Below are 19,449 nucleotides of genomic sequence, written 5' to 3'. Positions count from 1 at the left end.
TGGGAGGGCCAGTCGTTGTCCCCACCTCCTCCGAGCTCTCAGCTTCCTGCCCTTCACAGGAGACATCTGAGAGCAGAGCCTGTTTCCTGCGAGAGCCCAGCCCACTGAGCCCAGATGGCGGACGGGGCTTCCAGGGCCCTGCAACCGGGGGGAGCAGGGTCTGTGGAAGCAACAAGCATCTCCTTGGACCCCATTAGCAATGACTGGCTGTTGTAAGACCCAGCAGGGGGTCTCCCGGGGCCAGGGGCCTGAGTCAGTCACTTAGGGGGGAGGGGGAAAAACTAGACCCCGCGTCAAACTGAAATACAGTCGACAATTAGCTGCAGACTAGAACATTAGTAGCAACAACGTTGCACCTGTTGGCTGTTCCCAGGCCCTTCTAGTCAGGACAGACACATTGGGACGCGGTGTTAGACCCAGCCCATGTTCTAACCTGTCAGCGCTGATCACTAGTCCTGGCCCTACGATTCTGGGCAGAGTACACAGCGTCAGGGGGGCCTCGGTGGCTCCTCCACCTGCATTTAAACACCTCAGTAAACTGCTGAACCTCAGTTTCCAGGGGCCCAAGGGGAGCTGTGGGTGCTCAGAGCCCTTGGAACCAGCTGGCTCTTCAGGGGCCCAGATTTGGGTCTGGGAGCTGAACTTTAGCTTCCCTTTGTCCCAGGCCGATCCCGGCCAGGACTCTGGGACAAGGATGGGCACAGGACCAGCTCCTCTGAGCTAGGCTGGGAGCAGGCTGTGCTGGGATGGGCGCGGTGCCAATGCCATTCAGACGGGATCCATGGCACTGGGAGGTACCGGGTCTTAGGGGGCCTGCCTCCAGTCCTCACCTCCCTGCAGCCTCCGGGTAGCACCCCGCACCCAGCCCCTGCAAACGCTGCCCACCTGGCTTGTCCCAGGAGCATTCCCCAGAAGTAGAAAGGTAAGTCCCCTCCCCCACAGCCTACAGGGTCTGTTTCCCTTGGTCGCCGTCCCATGCCAACAGCACCCAGGACCCCGCACAGCATCAGTCTCCATTCTGCACCATCCCCTCCCCTGGGCGGAAGAAGGATTTACGGCCCCCGTGTCGGGATTTCCGTGGCCCAGTGCATGCTTGGCTGCCCTGGCTAATATATCACAGGCTGCAGCGCCGCTATTGTTCTTGGCCGGCACAAGGCATTGCTAGCGGTAATTAAATAAGCATGTGGTAGCTGGATGGAGCGAGGCCTGTGGACTCGCAGCCGCCCTATACCCAACACCTCCCCCAGCAAGGAGCCCTTCCCTCCAGCTGCCCCTACAGGGAGGCGCCACCCTGCAGGCCAGGCCAGAAGCAGCCAGGCAGAGGAGCCAGCTGGAGAGCTGAGATGGAGGCTGAAATGCCTAGAGCTGAATTCTGGTCCCAGCTAGATCGGGAGGGAGCCAGTTTGGGGTCACCCTGTGGGGGCTGATCACACGCCCTGGAAGCAGGTCGAATCAGTGCTCCCTTCCCCTGCGCTGAACAGGGTGACATCAGCCCCACCTTCATCTCCTGACCATCTCCCCCTCACCTGTGCTGCCCTCAATCTGCCCCGGTGGCCATTCGGGAGCCTGACCAATATGAGCCCTGGGAGAGGGGGGAGCCCGGCCAGCGCATGGAATCATAGAATCTCAGGGTTGGAAGGGACCTCAGGAGGTATCTAGTCCAACCCCCTGCTCAAAGCAGGACCAAACCCAACTAAATCATCCCAGCCAGGGCTTTGTCAAGCCTGACCTTAAAAACCTCTAAGGAAGGAGATTCCACTACCTCCCTAGGGAACCCATTCCAGTACTTCACCACCCTCCTAGTGAAATAGTTTTTCCTAATATCCAACCTAAACCTCCTGCTCTGCAACTTGAGACCATTACTCCTTGTTCTGTCATCTGCTACCACTGAGAACAGTCTAGATCCATCCTCTTTTGGAACCCCCTTTCAGGTAGTGGAAAGCAGCTATCAAATCCCCCCTCGTTCTTCTCTTCTGCAGACTAAATAAGCCCAGTTTCCTCAGACTCTCCTCATAAGTCATGTGCTCCAGCCCCCTAATCATTTTTGTTGCCCTCTTTCATTTTTCCACATCCTTCTTGTAGTGTGGGGCCCAAACCTGGACACAGGACTCCAGATGAGGCCTCACCAATGCCGAACAGAGGGGAATGATCATGTCCCTCGATCTGCTGGCAATGCTCCTACTTATACAGCCCAAAATGCCATTAGCCTTCTTGGCAACAAGGGCACACTGTTGACTCAGCTCCAGCTTCTCGTCCACTGTAACCCCTAGGTCCTTTTCTGCAGAACTGCTGCCCAGCCATTCGGTCCCTAGTCGGTAGCGGTGCATGGGACTCTGCACTTGTCCTTGTTGAACCTCATCAGGTTTCTTTTGGCCCAATCCTGTAATTTGTCTAGGGTTAGGGTTGATCCCCAGCCAGGGGCCTGGTCACTGAAAGCACCTGGCACCAGTGCCCCAGCCCAGCAGGCACTGGGTGCCATCACAGCAGCATTCCCATGGCCCACGGTCTGTGGAGGAGTCTCTGCACCAGCCAGGCCCCATGCACCATGGGCTGGATGACCAGCAGCTGGGCCTGGAGCTGGCCTGCCCTGGACCCCTGCGCAGTGGCATAGCCAGGTTCTAAGAGCAGGGGGAGCAAACATTAAAAAGGCACCCCCCTTGGCTCCTCCTCCGGCCACGCCCCCTTGGCTCCTCCTCCGGCCATGCCGTGCCCCTCCCCCCATGGCTCCTCCGGCCGTGCCGTGCCGTCCCCGTGGCCCCCCCCATGGCTCCTCCGGCCGTGCCGTGCCCCCCCCATAGCTCCTCCGGCCACGCCGTGCCATCCCCGTGGCTCCCCCCATGGCTCCTCTGGCCACGCCACCCCCCGGCTCCTCTGGCCATGCTGAGGGCTGCCATGCTGCACCTCCCCTCGCTCCTCCAGCCGCACCGCCCCCCACCCAGTGGCTCCTCCGGCCGTGCTATGGGCTGCCATGCTGCACCCCCCCCTTGCTCCTCCAGCCGTGCCGGCCCCCCCCATGACTCCTCCGGCCACGCTGTGCTGCCCCTGCACCCCCCCCCCATGGCTCCTCTGGCCGTGCCACCCTCCCTTGCCTGCAGGAGCCCAACGCCAGCCCAGCAGGCCAAGCTTCAGAGCAGAGCATGGGCCCCGCCCACTGGCGTCATGGTAACCCCTAACTAAGGCGCCACTTTTGGAAAATGTGCTGAGGGGAAGCGGCTGCTTCCCCTGCACCTCCCCTAGCTACGCTACTGCGGCCTGCTCTGCTCTGCCTCGCTGGGACTCGGGCATGCTGACAGGGCCTGGAACTGGCCACACACAGTTATCTCCCACCATTCAGCCTTTCAATGGCGCTGCACCAGCCTGGCTTGAGGGCAGAGCAAGGACTCTGTTCAACCTGCCCTAGAGAGACAGGAGCCATCGGCAAAATGCAGATCCCAGGGCAGGCCCAGATTGCAAAGCCTCCAGATCCACTGCAGTTGGTGCTGGGGGAGCAGGTGTGTCATGCCTGACTCTACAGTAAAAGGGGTGTGGTGCCAGGGATGCATGGCTAGATGCAGGTTATGGAGATAGATAGATAGATAGATAGATAGATAGATAGAGGGGGTGTATGGGGATAGATAGACAGACAGACAGACAGGCCCATCAGCAGACCCAGCTCCTGCAAGGCAGCAAGTAGCAATGGGGTCAGGGCTCTGGAACTACTGGAAGGAAAAACGCTTCCTTCTACACAGGGAGGGACGAGGTCAGCGGGTCTGTCCAGCTCACACCTCCTGCTGCCAAGAGGGGAAGCTGGACAGCTGTTAGTGTTAGTCAGGACCCAGGGTCCTATTCCTGGCTCTGGGAGGGTAGTGTGGTCTAATGGTTAGAGCAGGGGGGGCTGGGTGTCAGGACTCCTGGGTTCTATTCCCATGGCCTTGCAGAGTGGCGAATAGAGGAATTGTCTGAAATATTTGATGCGCTTGGTGTGTGATTGGACCCTCCGCTCTGCACCGCTACCCCTGGCGGAAGGACTGACCTGTTCCCTGGGACGTGGGTGATCCAGCCAAGGATTTGATGACAGCTGGGCAGAGTGTTTTTCCCATGAGTAAAACGAGCGGCTGGTCCTGACCTCCTCCCACAAAGCTGGACTCACTGGCGTGGGTCAGGGCTCAGGTGCTGGGCCCGTCCGCTCCCATGACTGAGTCATGCTTTCCCGTCTTCCCTTTCATGGAGCAAGAGGCAACAATGGCTGGAGGGGCGGAAGCGATGCCTGGCGGCCAGCCATCAGCAATCAGCTGGCCTCGCTGGGAGCGGAACCAGGCCTTCCTGCCACAGCACCCGGCTCTGGCTTCCAGGGTCCATCTGCCCCGCAGTCAGATCCCCGGGCCAGCCTGGGCCAGCTGACTCGGGCTAAGGGGCTCGGGCTATGCGGCTGTTTAATTACAGTGCAGACGTTTGGGACCCGCCCCCCTTGCAGGGTCCTAGAACGCAGCCCAAACGGCTACACTGGAATTAAACAGCCCCTGAGCCCAAGTCAGCTGGCACAGGGTGGCACAGGTGTCTGATTGCCCTGTAGACATACTCAAGGGGTCCCTCCGGCACCAGAGCAGAGCTACAATCCATGCTGCCAGCCTTGCCATGGGGCCAGGGGCCAGGCAGCTATTGTCACAAAACACCCCCAACCCCTGGGACTAGAACCCTGAACTTCAGGACTAACCCACAGCCACTCGCAGAGGGCGAGAACAAGGGGAAGGGCCAGGATCCTCTCTCTGGGGAACCACTAGGGGCATCACACACACACACACACACCCTTCCCCGCACACACCTTCTAGTACCCCCCGCACACATGCAAAACTCTTCCCTGCACACACACACACACACACACACACACACACACACACACACACACAATCCCCCATGACTCCTACCCACCCACATGCACACACACTTCCCTCCACCCACCACACACAATTCCAGCCATCACAGACACACAAACCCTTCCCCACACATAACTCCTACCCCTGCGCACACACACATAACTCTTATCCACACACACACACACACAGGGCCGGCTCCAGACCCCAGCGCGCCAAGCGCGTGCTTGGGGTGGCATTTTGCCGGGAGGGCGGTAGGCAGCTCCGGTGGACCTCCCGCAGAAATGCCTGCGGAGGGTCCGCTGGTCCTGCGGCTCTGGTGACGCATCCGCAGGCATGCCTGCGGGAGGTCCACCAGAGCCGCGGGACCAGCGGACCCTCCGCAGGCACGTCTGCAAGAGGTCCCCCGGAGCCGCGGGACCGGCGACCGCCAGATCGCCCCCCGCGGCGCGCCGCCCTGCTTGGGGCGGCAAAATTCCTAGAGCCGCCCCTGCACACACACACACACACACACACACACACACACACACCCCGCTTCCCTATATATACATTCCCCATGCATACACACACACAATCCCGTACAAACAGCGACAACACACACAATTCGCTCCCTGTGCAGCTGTGATGGCTTTGGAGCTGCCTGTACTGCTCCGCCATCGCGGGCTCAGTGGGGTCCTTGCTGCATGTTCCATGAGAACCTGGGCGGGGGCTGACACATCTCCTGGCCAATACGTGGGGAAACTGGAGAGAAAGACGTTCATTTGATTCCCCACTCGCCCCTCCTGGACCTGCCGGAGAAGTTTCCCCAGGAGGCGGGGTGGGGGGTCAGACATTCCAAATGAGTCTGAAGACACAGACACTCTCTTGAGCAGTCAGACAGTTACTGGGGACACTGAGGCACAGGCCATTGGAGAGCAGCTCGGCTGGTGGTAAGCCAGGCCTGCCTGAGCCTTTAGGTGAGGCACATGCAGATGGACTGTTGTTTCAATCCCCTCTCTCGTGCTTGGACGGGTTGCCACGGTTCAGATCCTGCACTGCTTTGGGTCCAGAAGTCTGGGTGGGGTCACTCTGGACAGAGCTCCCAACAGGGGCCGGACCCCATCAGGCCTGCTGGGTAACCATGGGGGGCTGGAGCCCAGGGCCAGGGCTGAGAGAGGGTGAATCAAGGATCCCACCCCTGCGAAGTGAAGGCGTGAGCCTGAGACCCGGAAGGGGAGCTCTCGAGGTATGTCTACACTGCGGTTAGGCACCTGTGACTGGCCCGTACCAGCTCACTCTGGCTCGTGGGGCTTGGTCTAGGGGCTGTTTAATTGCAATGTAGATGATCTGGCTCAGTGTGAAGCATGGGCTCTGGGATGCTATGAATATCTGCAATTAAATAATCCCTTAGCCCAAGCCCCTCGAGCCCGACTCAGCTGGCACCGGCCAGCCTTGGGTTTTCCATTGCACTGTAGACATACCCACAGAGCATGATACCTGTAAGCCAGTGACCTTAGTGAGCTCTCTCCTGCCATCTATTGATGAACCGGAGGAAAAGTCCTCATGAGCCAGCCTTATTTGCATAGGCACACCTCCTTTGTCACGGTGCTCAATGCTGGCTGTTTTGGGTTCAAATTCACTTAAGCCGTGGATACGGGGCAATGAAATGTTGTTATCCCTATCGTACAACTAAAGGGTAGCAGAATAGTTCTTACTATATCCTGACTGAGAGGTCACCATGACCTAGTGTGGGCTAGTGAGCCAAGTGAGAGGGAGACGGGGCGGCTTGTCTCGAAGAGCTGGATGTGGGATTGGGTGGGGGGTTGAGTGTTTAAAAGCACAGCTGAGTAGCCTGTGATCCCTAAAAACAAAATCACTGAGGTCTGGTCTATGCTAGAAATTTACGTCAGTATATCTAGGGGTGTGAAAAAGCCACACCCCTGAGAGATGTAACTATACTGACCAAGGCCCCCGTGTAGACAGCATAGGTTCATAGAATAATTCTTCCATCAACCTAGCTACCGTCTCTCGGGGTTACCTACACCGATGGGAGAACCGCTCCCGTTGGCATAGGTAGCGTCTACACTGCAGCACTGTAGTGTTTTAAGTGTAGACACACTCTGCTAAACCGGTCTGGGGGGCTGTCGCAGGGCATGTGTACACCTAAAACACATGGGAGGGGTTCTGAGAGGCAGTAGCTAGGTCGATGGTGCGGCTGCAGAGATACAGTGGTTTAAGTGTAGACGCAGCCTGGTTACGGGGATGCTGGGTGGGGACGGGAAAGACGAAACAGAAAAGACACCAGCCGGCAGTGAGGTTCCCCAGCACTACCCAGAGCAATCACTAAGCACCAGGCTGGCAGTGGAGCCTCAGGACAGGGCAGCCTGGCCCAGGGCAGCGTGAGGGGCGGCCTCTACCCAGCCAACCCGAGAGCTGTGGTTGCTGCTAGCTGGGCGAGGTGGTGGTGGCCGTGTGACTGGGGGACCCAGACTGGGGATGTGGCAGCAGGGGAGGCAGTGGGGAAAAACGGCGGTGGAGGTATCCAACCCACTTGAATGCACCCCTGAAGGCTGGGGTGCCCCTGAGCTCAGACAACAACCTGTGGGGTGCAGTGGAGGGGAGAGGTGAGTTAAAGGGACATTTGTCCACTGGAATTTCAACCTGCAAGGTGGGAAACTGAGGCACCTCAGGGAGGGGCATGCGTGGGCCAGAGGATCCGAGCGGGCGCGACCGGCCTTTCCTAGAAATGCAAGGGTAGGGCACGCGGCTAACGCGCTGGCCAGAGCAGCTGGGAGGCGCTGGCGCAGCGTGGCTGGGAGGGACGCGGGCTGGAGCCGTGTCTGCCTTTTGTCTTCTGGGCTGAGTGCGCCGCCGGGCCGGGGGAGGAGAGGGCTGGAGGAGGCGAGCTTCAGACTGTGTAGCGCCGCGGTGCAGGGAAAGCAGATGTGAGGGGGAGGGGGAGGGGAAGGGGGGGCAAGGGAACGAAGGAAGAACGAAGGCTCTCGATGGTGGGGCTGCCGGGGAAGATCAAAGGGAAAATGAAAAGCCAAGAGCAGGAGGGAGGAAGAAGTTGGGGGGGAGGGGGGGCGCCTATGAAAAAGCAAAGGCTGCAAAAGGCCAAGCAAGACACCGCGCGGCTCGGCCTGCGTTTGCAGCTCGGCGCCAGCAGCCCCCGCCCTCGGCCACAGCCGCACGGCCCCAGAGCCTTGGCGCGGGACGGGGGTAAAGGGGGAAAGAGAGGGGGCAAGGAAGGGAGGCCAGCAGGGAGAGGCTTCTGGGCTGTAATTGCAGGGTCCAGCTGCCAAGGCCTGCGCCAGCCCAAATCTCCTCTGTCACGGAGGGGATTCGCCCCCAGCCCGGGCTGAGCTCGGCTGGCCCAGACTCCCCCTGGGCACGGTGCCCCCGGGGGACGGGCCCCTCTCTGACCTGCCAGGCTTTGGCAGAGGGGTGTCCGGCCCCACTGCAGCCCCCTGGGATGGAAGAGGTCACAGATGTGCCAGCTTCAGCCCCCAAGGATCTGAGCGCATGTGGAGTGTCTGGGACAGGCTTGGGGGGACGGAACGGGGGAACCCCTGCTCTCGGGGGAGCCCAGGCTGCCAGGCCATCTCCCTCAGGGGGCTGGCAGCCCTCTCCCCTCGCCTGTTCTCACTGCCCTCAGAGGGCCTGTCCTCACCCAGCCTGATTCCATGGGGCTTTGCCCCAAATTCCCTCTATACATGTTGGTCTCCCATGAGGCAGCGATGGCAAAAAGCAGGCGCCAGATCTGCCCCTGCCCAAGCCAGCTCTGATGGCCCCTTCCTGTATTCCTAGCACAGCCAGCCTCCCACTCACACCGCTCTGCTGTGCCCAGCTCCAGCTCAGAGCTCTGCACGCACGCATGAATTCAGCCCCCAGCTGCTGGGATGGAGGCCCGGCCTGGGAACCAGGACTCCTGGGTTATATTCCAAGCCCTGGCACCGAGTTCCTCTGTGCCCTTGTGTAGGTCACTGCCCCTCTCCATGCCTCGGTCTCCCCACGTCTCCAATGAGGGTGGTGACACTGCCCCACCTTCAGGAAGGGCTTTGAGATCTCTGGAGGAAAAGCCCTGCTCCATGCCAGGTGCTGGCCTGTACAGAGGAGGAAGCTGTGGCAGAAGGGGGCAGGGACTGGCCCAGGTCAGACAGGGAGTTTGGCTCTCCCAGAGGCTACTCCCTGTCCTGACGCAGTGGAGTCAACAGGAATGCTGGGAGCGCAGGAAATTGGGGCCACCAACGCTCCTGGTCTCAGCAGGACTCTGGCGATACTTGGTGTTTTTCTTAAAGCCCCAGCTCCAGGAGTCACGTGGTTTGGGATTAAAGTAAGAGTCACTTTCCAGCCCTTCTGACTGCAGAGAGGCCCATGGGCATGAAGCAGGAGGCAGAGGAAAGGACCCAACAGTCAGGATATTATTTTTTGCGGTGTCATGATTTTCTGTGGCCTGACTCATGATTTCTGAACGTCTGGGGCTGGCAGGGCCACGTGGATTTGTCTCTAGGAGGATCCGAGCCCGCGGAATCTGGAGCCAACTGGCTGCGTGTCCTGGGCAGGGCACCCATCACCGCGGTATCCAGCCTCTCTTCTCATGGAGGGGGCGAGAGAGACAAAGAGGAGAAATGCTCCTCAAACAAAGCTACAAACTGTAGAAAAAACTCGCCAAACGGGGCAAAGTGCCAACTTCATGCCGGAAGACTGGGCCGGCCGCCAGCTGTTTCTGTTCCCACCTCCAACCCCCCCTCCCAATTTCCTTTATTTTTAATTTAAAAAAAAAACAACAACAAAAATAAAAGGACTAAAGCTCTGACAGGGGCAATTGCGTCAAGCAACAGAAGAGATTGCAAAAACGTGTACTCAACTTCATGGGATGTGACAGCCAATGGGGGCTGAGCCGCTCTCGGGAGACAGCTGTTAAAAGGAGCTAGCGCGCGGATGAGCAGCCAGAGAAACTCAGCAGAGAGAGAGAGAGAGAGAACAAGAGAGAGAAAGAAAGAAAGTCTAATCTCAAGCTTGCAGGGATTGGCAGAGAGGGCTGTGAACTGGGAGCCAGTTTCTAGAGGGAATAACTTGACCTCTTCCCGGTGGGCACTTTTCCGGCTATTTCTTTGCAACAAGGAGAAGAAAAACCCCTCTCTATTTTTTTTTCTCACCCAAGATTTGAAAACTAGAGTCAGCCCCGTCCTGCTGGGACTCTGTGAAGTCACCCAGGATCCGGCCCGCCCTGCAGTTTGCCGAAGGAATATTCCGGGGAAGCTCTGGGACTTGAAACAAAAGAGCCGAGAAGACGTTTTATAAACTATTTGAAGAGCCAGCCAGGCCGTGCGCGCCTCCTCTGGCTCCGGGTCAGCGTCTGCCGCGAACCTCCCCGAGCGCACAGTTGCTTGCCAATGGCTGGCTCGTCTAGGAGCTGCTGTTAGGCGCTGCCCTGGGCCAGGTGCTGCTGAGTGGTTGACGGAGCAGCGATCCAGAGCCCGAGCCCCGGGTCCTTGTCATTAATTACAGCTGCTGTTGCTAGTTAAGGGAAAGGCCCAGGGCCTCCCCACGGCAGTGTAACATCACAGAGCTTTTGGGATCGTATTTTGTTCCCCATCTTCCCTTGTGCCCCCATGGGAAGCCCGCTCTGTGCGACGCTGGCGCTCCTCGTCGCTGCCTGCTGCCACCTCATGCTGGCGTCGGGGGAGCGAGCCGGTGCAGGTGGCTACAGGGAGGAAATCGTGTTTCCGGAGCGCCTGGCGGGCAAAGCCAAGGCGGGCGTGTCTGGGGAGGGGCTGGGTGGCAGCCCCAGCCAGCGGCTTCTCTACCGCATCCGCGCCTTGGGGGAAGACCTGGTCCTGGACCTGGAGAGGGACCCCAGCTTCCTGGCGGAGGGGCTGACCGTGCAGTACCTGGGCAGGAGCGGGCAGCCAGCCGCGGTCGACGGGTCAACCGAGCCGGGGAGCTACTACACCGGCACAGTGAACTCCGACCCGGACTCCGTTGCGGCGGTGAACTATGACGGGGTGTCGCTGCTGGGGGTGCTGCAGTACCACGGCGCGGAGTACCACGTGCAGCCCCTGGACGGGGGGGCGCCAAATGCCGCAGATGGAGCCGGTGCCCACGTGCTCAGGAAGAAGATACCTGAGAAAGCCAATGGCACCATGTGTAGTGTGGGCGCCCAGGCTCTGGGCACGGCTCCAGCCAGCGGAAGGGAGCCCCGCGCCGCAGCAGCATCCTCGAGGAGAGCAAAGGTAGGGGCAGCTGCTGGCATCATCCACCAGGGGCGGGGCAGGGTCCTCACTGGCGGGCAGGGCTGGCCCGCCTCCCCTGGCCGTGCGCCCCAGACGAGGGTTCCTCCCGTGCCTGTTGCTTTTGGCCTGGTGACCTAGTTCTGTTCCTTCTGCAGGGGGAATCCTGGAATGTGGCAATCCCAGCTAGCTTCTCGGCCTTGCCTGGGGGGTGGGAGGGGAATCTTGGCTAACTTCTCGGCGTGGGGGGGGGGATCCCGGCTAGCTTCCTGTACTTGCCTGGGGGGTGGGGGGGATCCCGGCTAAGTTCTCGGCAGGGGGGGATCCCGGCTAGCTTCCCGTCCTTGCCTGGGGGGGGGGGGGCGGATCCTGGCTAACTTCTCGGCAGGGGGGGATCCTGGCCAATTTCCTGTCCTTGTCTGGGGGTGGGGGAGATCCCGGCTAGCTTCCCGTTTCTGCCTGGTGGAGAGGGGGGATCCTGGCTAGCTTCCCATCCCATTCCTTCCCGGGGGTGGGGGATCCCAGCTAGCTTCCCGTCCCTTCCCGGGGGTGGGGGATCCCAGCTAGTTTCCCGTCCCAGGCTGGCAGGAGGATCCTGGCTAGGGCTGCCAGCTTTGGTTGAACATATTCCTGGAGGTTTCATCACATGACATCATCTCAAATGAATGATTAATCTTTAATTCCTGGAGACTCCAGGACAATTCTGGAGGGTTGGCACCTGTAAGATTCCCGGCTAGTTTCCTGTCCCTAGAGGGAAGGAAGGGGGATCCCGGCTATTTGCCATCCCTGTAGCAGGGCCAGGCTGTTGTGGGAAGCCCTGTCCCCTCCCTGAGCCAGCCACCTCCCCTCCAACCCTCTTTCTTTGTTTCTACCTTGGCCATTTGCCTCCCAACCCAGCTGGGAGGGTGGCTCGCTGCCATGGAAACAGCAGTTCCCCACCCCCACCCCCACTGCTGGAGCTGCCCCGGGGGCAGGCAGGTTGGCACAGGCTCCCAGCTGCCCCTGGCCCATCACCTGGCGCTAGAGGAGCTGAAAACTGCAGAGGCCCCCTGGGCCAGAGCTCAGAGTTCACGTTTAGTCTCTGCTTGGGGCTGACTGAGGAGCCTGGGTGGAGCAGGGGCTGGAGTCAGGATGCCTGGGCTGTTCCCAGCTCTGGGAGAGAAGTGGGGTCTAGTGGTTAGAGCAGGGGGAAGGTGGGGGGATTGGGTGCTATTCCCAGACATTATGACCCTTTTCTGTTCCGTGCCTCAGTTTCTCCCTTTATAAAATGGGGCTGAGCACACTCTGAGCCCACCCTGCCCCCCAGGCTGAGGCACTGACTGAGCCTAGCCCCCCCCAGCCCCTCACACAGCACCTGTCACAGAATGAACCAGGTCCAGCCCTGGGGCAGAGCCTGGATCCTGGGAACAGCCCTGGGCAAAGGCCAAGGACCTGCATATGCCACGAGGCAGGCTGCCTGGGTGCCCCCACCCCATCCCTGACCATCTCCCTCCCCACAGCGGTTCGCCTCGGTGCCGCGCTACGTGGAGACGCTGGTGGTGGCGGACGAGCACATGGCCCAGTTCCACGGCGCCGGGCTCAAACGCTACCTGCTGACCATCATGGCCGCTGCCGCCAAGTTCTTCCGCCACCCAAGCCTGCAGAACCCGGTGACGCTGGTGGTGACGCGGCTGGTGGTGCTGGGGCCTGGTGAGGACGGGCTGCAGGTCACGGCCAACGCCGCCCAGATGCTGCGCAACTTCTGCCAGTGGCAAAAGGGGCTCAACAAGCCGGACGACGCAGATTCGGAGCATTTCGACACGGCCATCTTCTTTACCCGGCAGGTATGGTGCCCCCTGGGACAGCTCCCCCCCCCAGGACAGCCTCTCCCCAGTGCAGCCCCCCCAGTGCAGCGCCTCTCCCAGCCATGGGGGCTCTGGGGGACCCAAATCACATCAGCAATGGCCAGTGCCAGCAATGAGAGGCTTATATGGGGGACAGGCCCCTGTTGGGGAAGGGGGCCCATGGAGGGGCCGCTTGGCCAATCCAGCACTAGCCCTGAGTACCCCAAATTGGCTCACAGCTGGGGGAGGTGGGGCAGGCCCCACTGGCGTGAGAGAGCAGTGTGCTCAGGCCCAGGGGCTGGGACCGCACAGCAGGCCCCCCGTCCCAGCACCCCACATGCCCCAGCGTCTTCTTTCTCCCGCAGAACCTGTGCGGCATCTCCACCTGCGACACGCTGGGCATGGCAGACGTGGGCACCGTCTGCGACCCCACCCGCAGCTGCTCCATCGTGGAGGATGACGGGCTGCAGTCGGCCTTCACCGCGGCCCATGAACTCGGTAAGTGCTGCCGGCCGGGGGCAGGGCAGGGCAGGGCTGGGCATCACGAGGCAGCAAGAGCCCAGAGACCTGCCAGGCACAGAATCAGAGTCCAGCATGGCCAGGGTCAGCTGCTCCATCTCCACTCCCACCCCATCTCTCCCCACTGCACACAGATCTCCCGGCTCCATCTCCCTGTCCTCTGCACAGCACGTGGGATCGGAGTCCCAGTATCACCAGGCTCAGCTGCTTGATTCCCCCTGCAGAGCCCCCGCTGCCCGTGCCCCTCCCCAACCCAGGGCCCCCCTTTCATGTCCTCCCCGTGGCAGCCCCCACAGACCGAGTCCCTATGCCACACACTGACTCCGCCTCATCTCCCCCCTCCCAGGCCACGTGTTCAACATGCTCCATGACAACGCCAAGGCCTGTGAGGACCTGAACTCCCGCACCAGCGGCACCCGGCACATGATGGCTCCAGTGATGTCCTACGTGGACCCTGACCAGCTGTGGTCACCCTGCAGCGCCCGCTTCATCACTGATTTCTTGGACAACGGCCATGGTAAGGACCCGTCCTGGGAGCCCGGAGCCATGACACGGCTGGCCAGAGCCAGGCACAGGGTGGGCAAGGACCTGGCAAGTTTCTCCAAAGCAGCTCTGCCAATGCCCCTGAATCCTGACCTGCAGCCCCCTGCTGTCCCAGCCCTGCACTCCCCCATGGGTCTACAGTTCAGCCCCCCTCACCTGGCAGACCCTTGGCCGGCCCATGCCAGCAGGGATCATGGTTTGTGGGGCAAACAGCTGTGCATTAGGGCCAGGGCTGAGACCCACCCCCATCACCCCGGGCCCAGCAGCCCTCGGCCAGCCCCTGCCAGTCAGGCTGGAGCTGAGCCAGCCCCTGGGGTACCAGGGTCCCTGCCCTGGCCCAAGGAGGGGACATCTCTGCCCAGGCAGATTCTGCTGCCCTTGCTGGTCTGGAGATGATCCCCCCGCCCCACGTAGTGTTCCTGTCCCAGCTGCCCCCTTGCCAAGTGGGTGGGGGGCCCCAACACCACACACCCCGAGCCAGCTCTGCCCCAGCCTGTCTGTTTCTGTGATGCCCAGGCCTCTCACGTGCCAACCCGCTCCCTCCCCACAGGTCACTGCCTCCTGGACAAGCCCCGTGAGCCCCTGCGCCTGCCGGCCCCCTTCCCAGGCAGCAACTATGACGCCGACCGGCAGTGTCAGCTGACCTTTGGGCCGGACTCCCGCCACTGCCCCAACCTGCACCCGCCCTGCTCCTCCCTGTGGTGCACGGGCAAGATCAACGGGCACTTCATGTGCCAGACCAAGCACTTCCCCTGGGCAGACGGCACCGCCTGCGGACAGGGCAAGGCCTGCATGAATGGGCGCTGCATCAGCAGAGCGGAGATGAAGGCCTTCAACGTGAGTGTCCTGCTACCCGCGGGCTCTGGGCACCTGCAAGGCAGGGCAGGCGGCAAAGCACTTGCCTTCCTCTGCGGGGGCGGAACAGGGCACAGGGGAGCCAGGAGAGGGGTGGGGGCGGGGCTCAGGGACTGGCAGAGTGTGGAGGGAGTAGGGCAGGTGGTGGGGAGGGGTGGCTGGGGACTGGAAGGGCTGGAGACCCCCTCCCCATGCTTCCCAGCTGCGGAAAGGCGCTGGGTGCCTGGGCCCAGGGCGCCCCCTGGTGGCCATGTGGCTCTGACTCCCCGGCCCCGTTTCTAACCCTGCTCTGTCTCTCCCCGCAGACTCCCACCCCCGGCGGTTGGGGGCCCTGGGGCCCGTGGGGCGAGTGCTCGCGGAGCTGCGGCGGGGGCGTGCAGTTCTCCACCCGCGAGTGCAACAAGCCCGTCCCACGCAACGGCGGCAAATACTGCGAGGGCAAGCGCACCCAGTACCGCTCCTGCAGCACCCAGGAGTGCCCGGACGGCACGGGTGAGTGAGGGCAGCAGTGGGGCAAGCACGTCACCGGGGGGACAGCATTCCCCCCCCCACCAAGGACCCAGGAGCCACTGGCCAGCTAGAGCAGCGTCCCTCCTGCTGCGAGCACAGACCCTCCTTGAGGGCAGGCTGGGTCCAACCAGCACCACCCCGGGAGCTGAGAGAGAGGCCCCTGCACCCCCTGGCTGTGCACTGGCTCTAATACCCCTTCCTGAGCCAGAGCTGCAGCTGCTGCGGGGGTGACAAAGGGGGAACCCCTTGGGAAGAGTCCCAGCTGGACACGGGGGCGTGGGGCAGGCCTGGGGCAGGGAAAGGGTCAGGCAGGGCAGTCTGTGGAAGGCCCTGAGAGCGTCGCCCAGAAGCCAGCACAGGGAGGGGGGAGGCTGTGGTGGCAGGTGGGGGTCACTCGCCAGGGCCCAGCACGGCCCCACACTGACCCAGCGCCCGCCCCCCATGTCTCGTTCCAGCCCTCACCTTCCGGGAGCAGCAATGCGCCGTCTACAACCACCGCTCAGACCTGTTCAAGGGCTTCCCCGCGCCCATGGACTGGGTGCCCCGCTACAGCGGCGTGGCCGAGAAGGACCAGTGCAAGCTGACGTGCCAGTCGCGGGCCCTGGGCTACTACTACGTGCTGGAACCGAGGGTGAGTGAGGGCTCCCCAGACCCTGCAATGCAGCCACCTCTGGGGGAGGGCGGCTTGTAGAGCCGAACTGTGGCAGGAGAGGAGTGGCCCAGGCCTCACTGACTCTGTGCCCGTCTCCAGGTGGCGGATGGGACGCCCTGCTCCCCCGACAGCACCTCGGTCTGCGTGCAGGGGCGCTGCGTCCACGCCGGCTGCGACCGCGTCATCGGCTCCAAGAAGAAGTTTGACAAGTGCATGGTGTGCGGGGGAGATGGGTCCCGCTGCTCCAAGACCTACGGTTCCTTCACCAAGCCCCGGTGAGTCCCCACCCCACCTCGCAGGCTGGCCCGGGGGCAGGGCCTGGGCATGGGGCAGTGTGCACACAGCAGGCAGGGGGTGAGCGTCACAGCAGCAGCTCCAGGGCCCCCACGCCCAGCTCGTTACCAGATTATGGTAACGAGGCGCTAATAGCGAGAACTGCCAAGCCCTAGCAGGGACAGGTTCCTCACCCCCAGCTCTGGGCTCCTCAGCCCCCCCAGCTCTGGGCTCCTCAATCCCCGCCTGCAGCCTCCCAGTCCTCTCCCCTCCTGGAGCAGTGGGGGGTGCACACGGCTGGGCGGTTTGAGACACAGGCATGAGGGGGAGCTATGCCAAACTCTCCTAGTGCTGGAGCAGGTGCCGGAGCCCACATCTCCAGGGCTCTGCTCGGGGCCAGCCCCCAGGTCCCTCCCTCTGCTTTCCCTCCAGCGTCCTGATGCCTGTCTCTCTCTGCCTTTCAGCTACGGTTACAATGACGTGGTCACCATCCCAGCTGGGGCCACCCACATCCTGATCCGCCAGAGCAGCAGCTCCGCCACGGCCAGCGATGGCATTTACCTGGCGCTGCGGAGGCAGGACGGCACCTACGCCCTGAACGGGAACTACGTCCTGGTGCCCTCGGAGCTGGACGTCAGCCTGGCGGGCAGCGTGACACTGCGCTACAGCGGGGCCACCAAAGCCACGGAGATCATCACGGGCCGCGGGCCACTCCACGAGCCGCTCACCCTGCAGGCGCTGGTGGTGAGCAACCAAAAAGCCCCCCGGCTCAAATACACCTTCTTCAAGCCCACGCCGCAGAAGCAGACGACAGAGCAGTGGCTGAAGCAGAAGGCCCAGATCCTGGAGATCCTGAGGAACCGGCGTGGCCGCAAGGAACCCCCCCGGCATTAGCCATTTAGCACAAGGCTGGAGTGGCAGCGCCCGGTGCAACTTCCCCTGGTACCAGGGACCAATGGGCTGGAGCCCGTCCCAAAGACAGAATCAGATGCTGGAGCCCCCAGCTCAGGCTACCCCCGGGGGCTCTCCCCTGGCAGGCCAGGGCTCCGTGGAACAGAGCTCTGTGTCCAGCCATTTGAAGGGGAATCTGCACCGCGAGCCGCTGTGGCGTTCCTGAAGGGACCTGTTTGGCGGGGACACTTGCGTGTGCCGGGTCTCTATTTATTCGGGTATTTATTCGTGGCTGGGGCCATGGGCACTGTCCATGGTACATCACTCAGCACCTTCCTTCGGCCTGGCTGAGCCTCGGCAAACTCATCCCACGTGCCGCCAGGCGCGAGCCACGAAGCACATTTTGAATCCGCTTCTACCTCAGTCCCCCCGCAATCCCCACTAGAGCTGGGTCTCACAGGGTTCATTGGCGCGTTGGGCATCAGAGGACTGCCTGGTCCCAGGGGCAGGCAGGATGCAGCCCCCTTCGCTGCAGAGAGGAATATGAGGGCTGAGTTAGGGCCTTCCTTGCTGCATGTGATCCCAGCACTGTCTGGTCTTGGTGCTGCGCTGGCATCATGGCAGTGCCCAGGAGCAGAGAGCCAGCCTCCCCCGGCCCGTTTGGTCAGCGGCTGCCCACGAAGCCAAGGCGGGACTGCGGGTAATAATTTAAGGTCTATTTAAAGCAAAGGGCCGCTGCCCGGGCAAGTCCCTGCTGGCACGGCTGCTGGCGGTTTGCACCAGTTGCATTTTTCTATTAATTATTGTCATTATTTTTTTGTAATAAAAACCTGCCGAATTATTTATAAACCACGCTCGAGTGGCGCCTGGTTATTGGGCCCGCGGGAGCCACGCGCCACCCTGTCACGCCGCGCTCGGCAGCAATAGCGCCCAGCACCCTGGAGCAGGACCGGAGCTGGGACCTCCCACAGCCCGTGCCCCTGCCCCACCTCTCCAACAGCCCTGCTGGGAGAGGCTGGCGCGCCCCCATCCTCAGTGCTGTCCAGAGTCAGGCCAGCCCCTTTGCAGCAGGCACCTATCCCCAGAGCCCAGGAGGGTGATGTGGCTGGAGAAGGCCCAGCATGGGGCAGGGAGCCCGGCGGCGATACCCACTGGCCTGGCCTGTCATTGGCTCCTGCCAGCGGCCCAGCATCTGAGGGGCAAGCGCTGAGCCCTGCTGAGGAGGCTGCGGCTGCTCCTGGCCCCCTGGGAGGTCAGCGCTCCTGCCCAAGGACAGGCTGTGGTGGGGCAGTGAAGTGCCCAGGGCAGCGCCAGGTTGGGCAGGAGGGGGACGGACACACACACACATACACACTCCCTGGGCTCCTGTCCCAGTGAGGTGCCCAGCGCTGGAGGCCCAGTGGGGGACGGAGCAGATCAGACCCCGCTCAGCCGGTTTGCTGTGGCCAGGGGCTGCCCACCCTGGGCCTGGGTGTCGGCCGCTGGCTCTGCCTCAGCTTCCCGCAGCCAGTCAAGCTGGCAGAGCCTCCCTCCACCCCGGCCAGGAGGGCTCCAGTGCCCAGGGGCAGAGGGGGGCCTCCGGGGGCCGTTTTCCCCAGGGATCCAGCATGCAGCTGAGCAGCTACTGCCCCTGGAGAGCTCGGCTCACAGATCCAGCTCAGCTAACGCCCCGTGCAGGGGGTCCGGGCTCTGCTGGGGCTGACAAACCGCCCCCTCCAGCCATGTCCTTACCCAGCCACCCTCCCTGGGATCGAGCCCCTCACCCCATCACTGCTCCAGGAGCGGGACCCAGGCCCCATAATGCACAGGGCCGGCTGCACGTTGCTGCCCTGGCAGTGCCTGCTTGTGCCCCAGGCACTATAGCGGGTACCTCCTGCCCTGCCCGGTGCGTCAATCCTCCTGCTCCCGCCCAACTCCGGGACCGGTGCAGCCCCTCACTCTGCCCAGCATCTCCCTCCAATCCTATTCAATTTATTCATAAATGATCTGGAGAAAGGGGTAAACAGTGAGGTGGCAAAGTTTGCAGATGATACTAAACTACTCAAGATAGTTAAGACCAAAGCAGATTGTGAAGAACTTCAAAAAGATCTCACAAAACTAAGTGATTGGGCAACAAAATGGCAAATGAAATTTAATGTGGATAAATGTAAAGTAATGCACATTGGAAAAAATAACCCCAACTATACATACAACATGATGGGGGCTAATTTAGCTACAACGAGTCAGGAAAAAGATCTTGGAGTTATCGTGGATAGTTCTCTGAAGATGTCCACGCAGTGTGCAGAAGCGGTCAAAAAAGCAAACAGGATGTTAGGAAT

The 19,449-nt window shown here is 61.7% G+C and overlaps 1 protein-coding gene across 1 annotated transcript; it reads left to right on the top strand.

Moving 5' to 3' along the window:
* The first annotated feature begins 9,793 nt into the window (after window positions 1–9,793).
* ADAMTS4 (ADAM metallopeptidase with thrombospondin type 1 motif 4) lies at window positions 9,794–17,983 on the top strand. Its single transcript, XM_044991748.1, has 9 exons — window positions 9,794–11,068; window positions 12,565–12,888; window positions 13,254–13,386; window positions 13,754–13,924; window positions 14,501–14,787; window positions 15,111–15,297; window positions 15,771–15,946; window positions 16,067–16,242; window positions 16,705–17,983. The coding sequence occupies exons 1-9, from the start codon at window positions 10,448–10,450 to the stop codon at window positions 17,132–17,134; spliced, it is 2,505 nt and encodes an 834-aa protein (XP_044847683.1). The 5' UTR covers window positions 9,794–10,447; the 3' UTR covers window positions 17,135–17,983.
* Window positions 17,984–19,449: the final 1,466 nt, after the last annotated feature.

Source organism: Mauremys mutica, chromosome 17 (genome assembly GCF_020497125.1).
Source record: "Mauremys mutica isolate MM-2020 ecotype Southern chromosome 17, ASM2049712v1, whole genome shotgun sequence".
Classification (NCBI taxonomy): domain Eukaryota; kingdom Metazoa; phylum Chordata; order Testudines; family Geoemydidae; genus Mauremys; species Mauremys mutica.
Note: the sequence above shows the minus strand (reverse complement) of the source record. Positions and strands in the feature narration are given on the sequence as shown.

Bases quoted from the DNA above. Each gene is read 5' to 3' on its own strand.
- ADAMTS4 (XM_044991748.1), top strand. From the start codon at position 10,448: ATGGGAAGCCCGCTCTGTGCGACGCTGGCGCTCCTCGTCGCTGCCTGC. The intron at 11,069-12,564 runs GTAGGGGCAGCT...CCCTCCCCACAG, and splicing joins CATCCTCGAGGAGAGCAAAG to CGGTTCGCCTCGGTGCCGCG. The intron at 15,298-15,770 runs GTGAGTGAGGGC...GTCTCGTTCCAG, and splicing joins GGAGTGCCCGGACGGCACGG to CCCTCACCTTCCGGGAGCAG.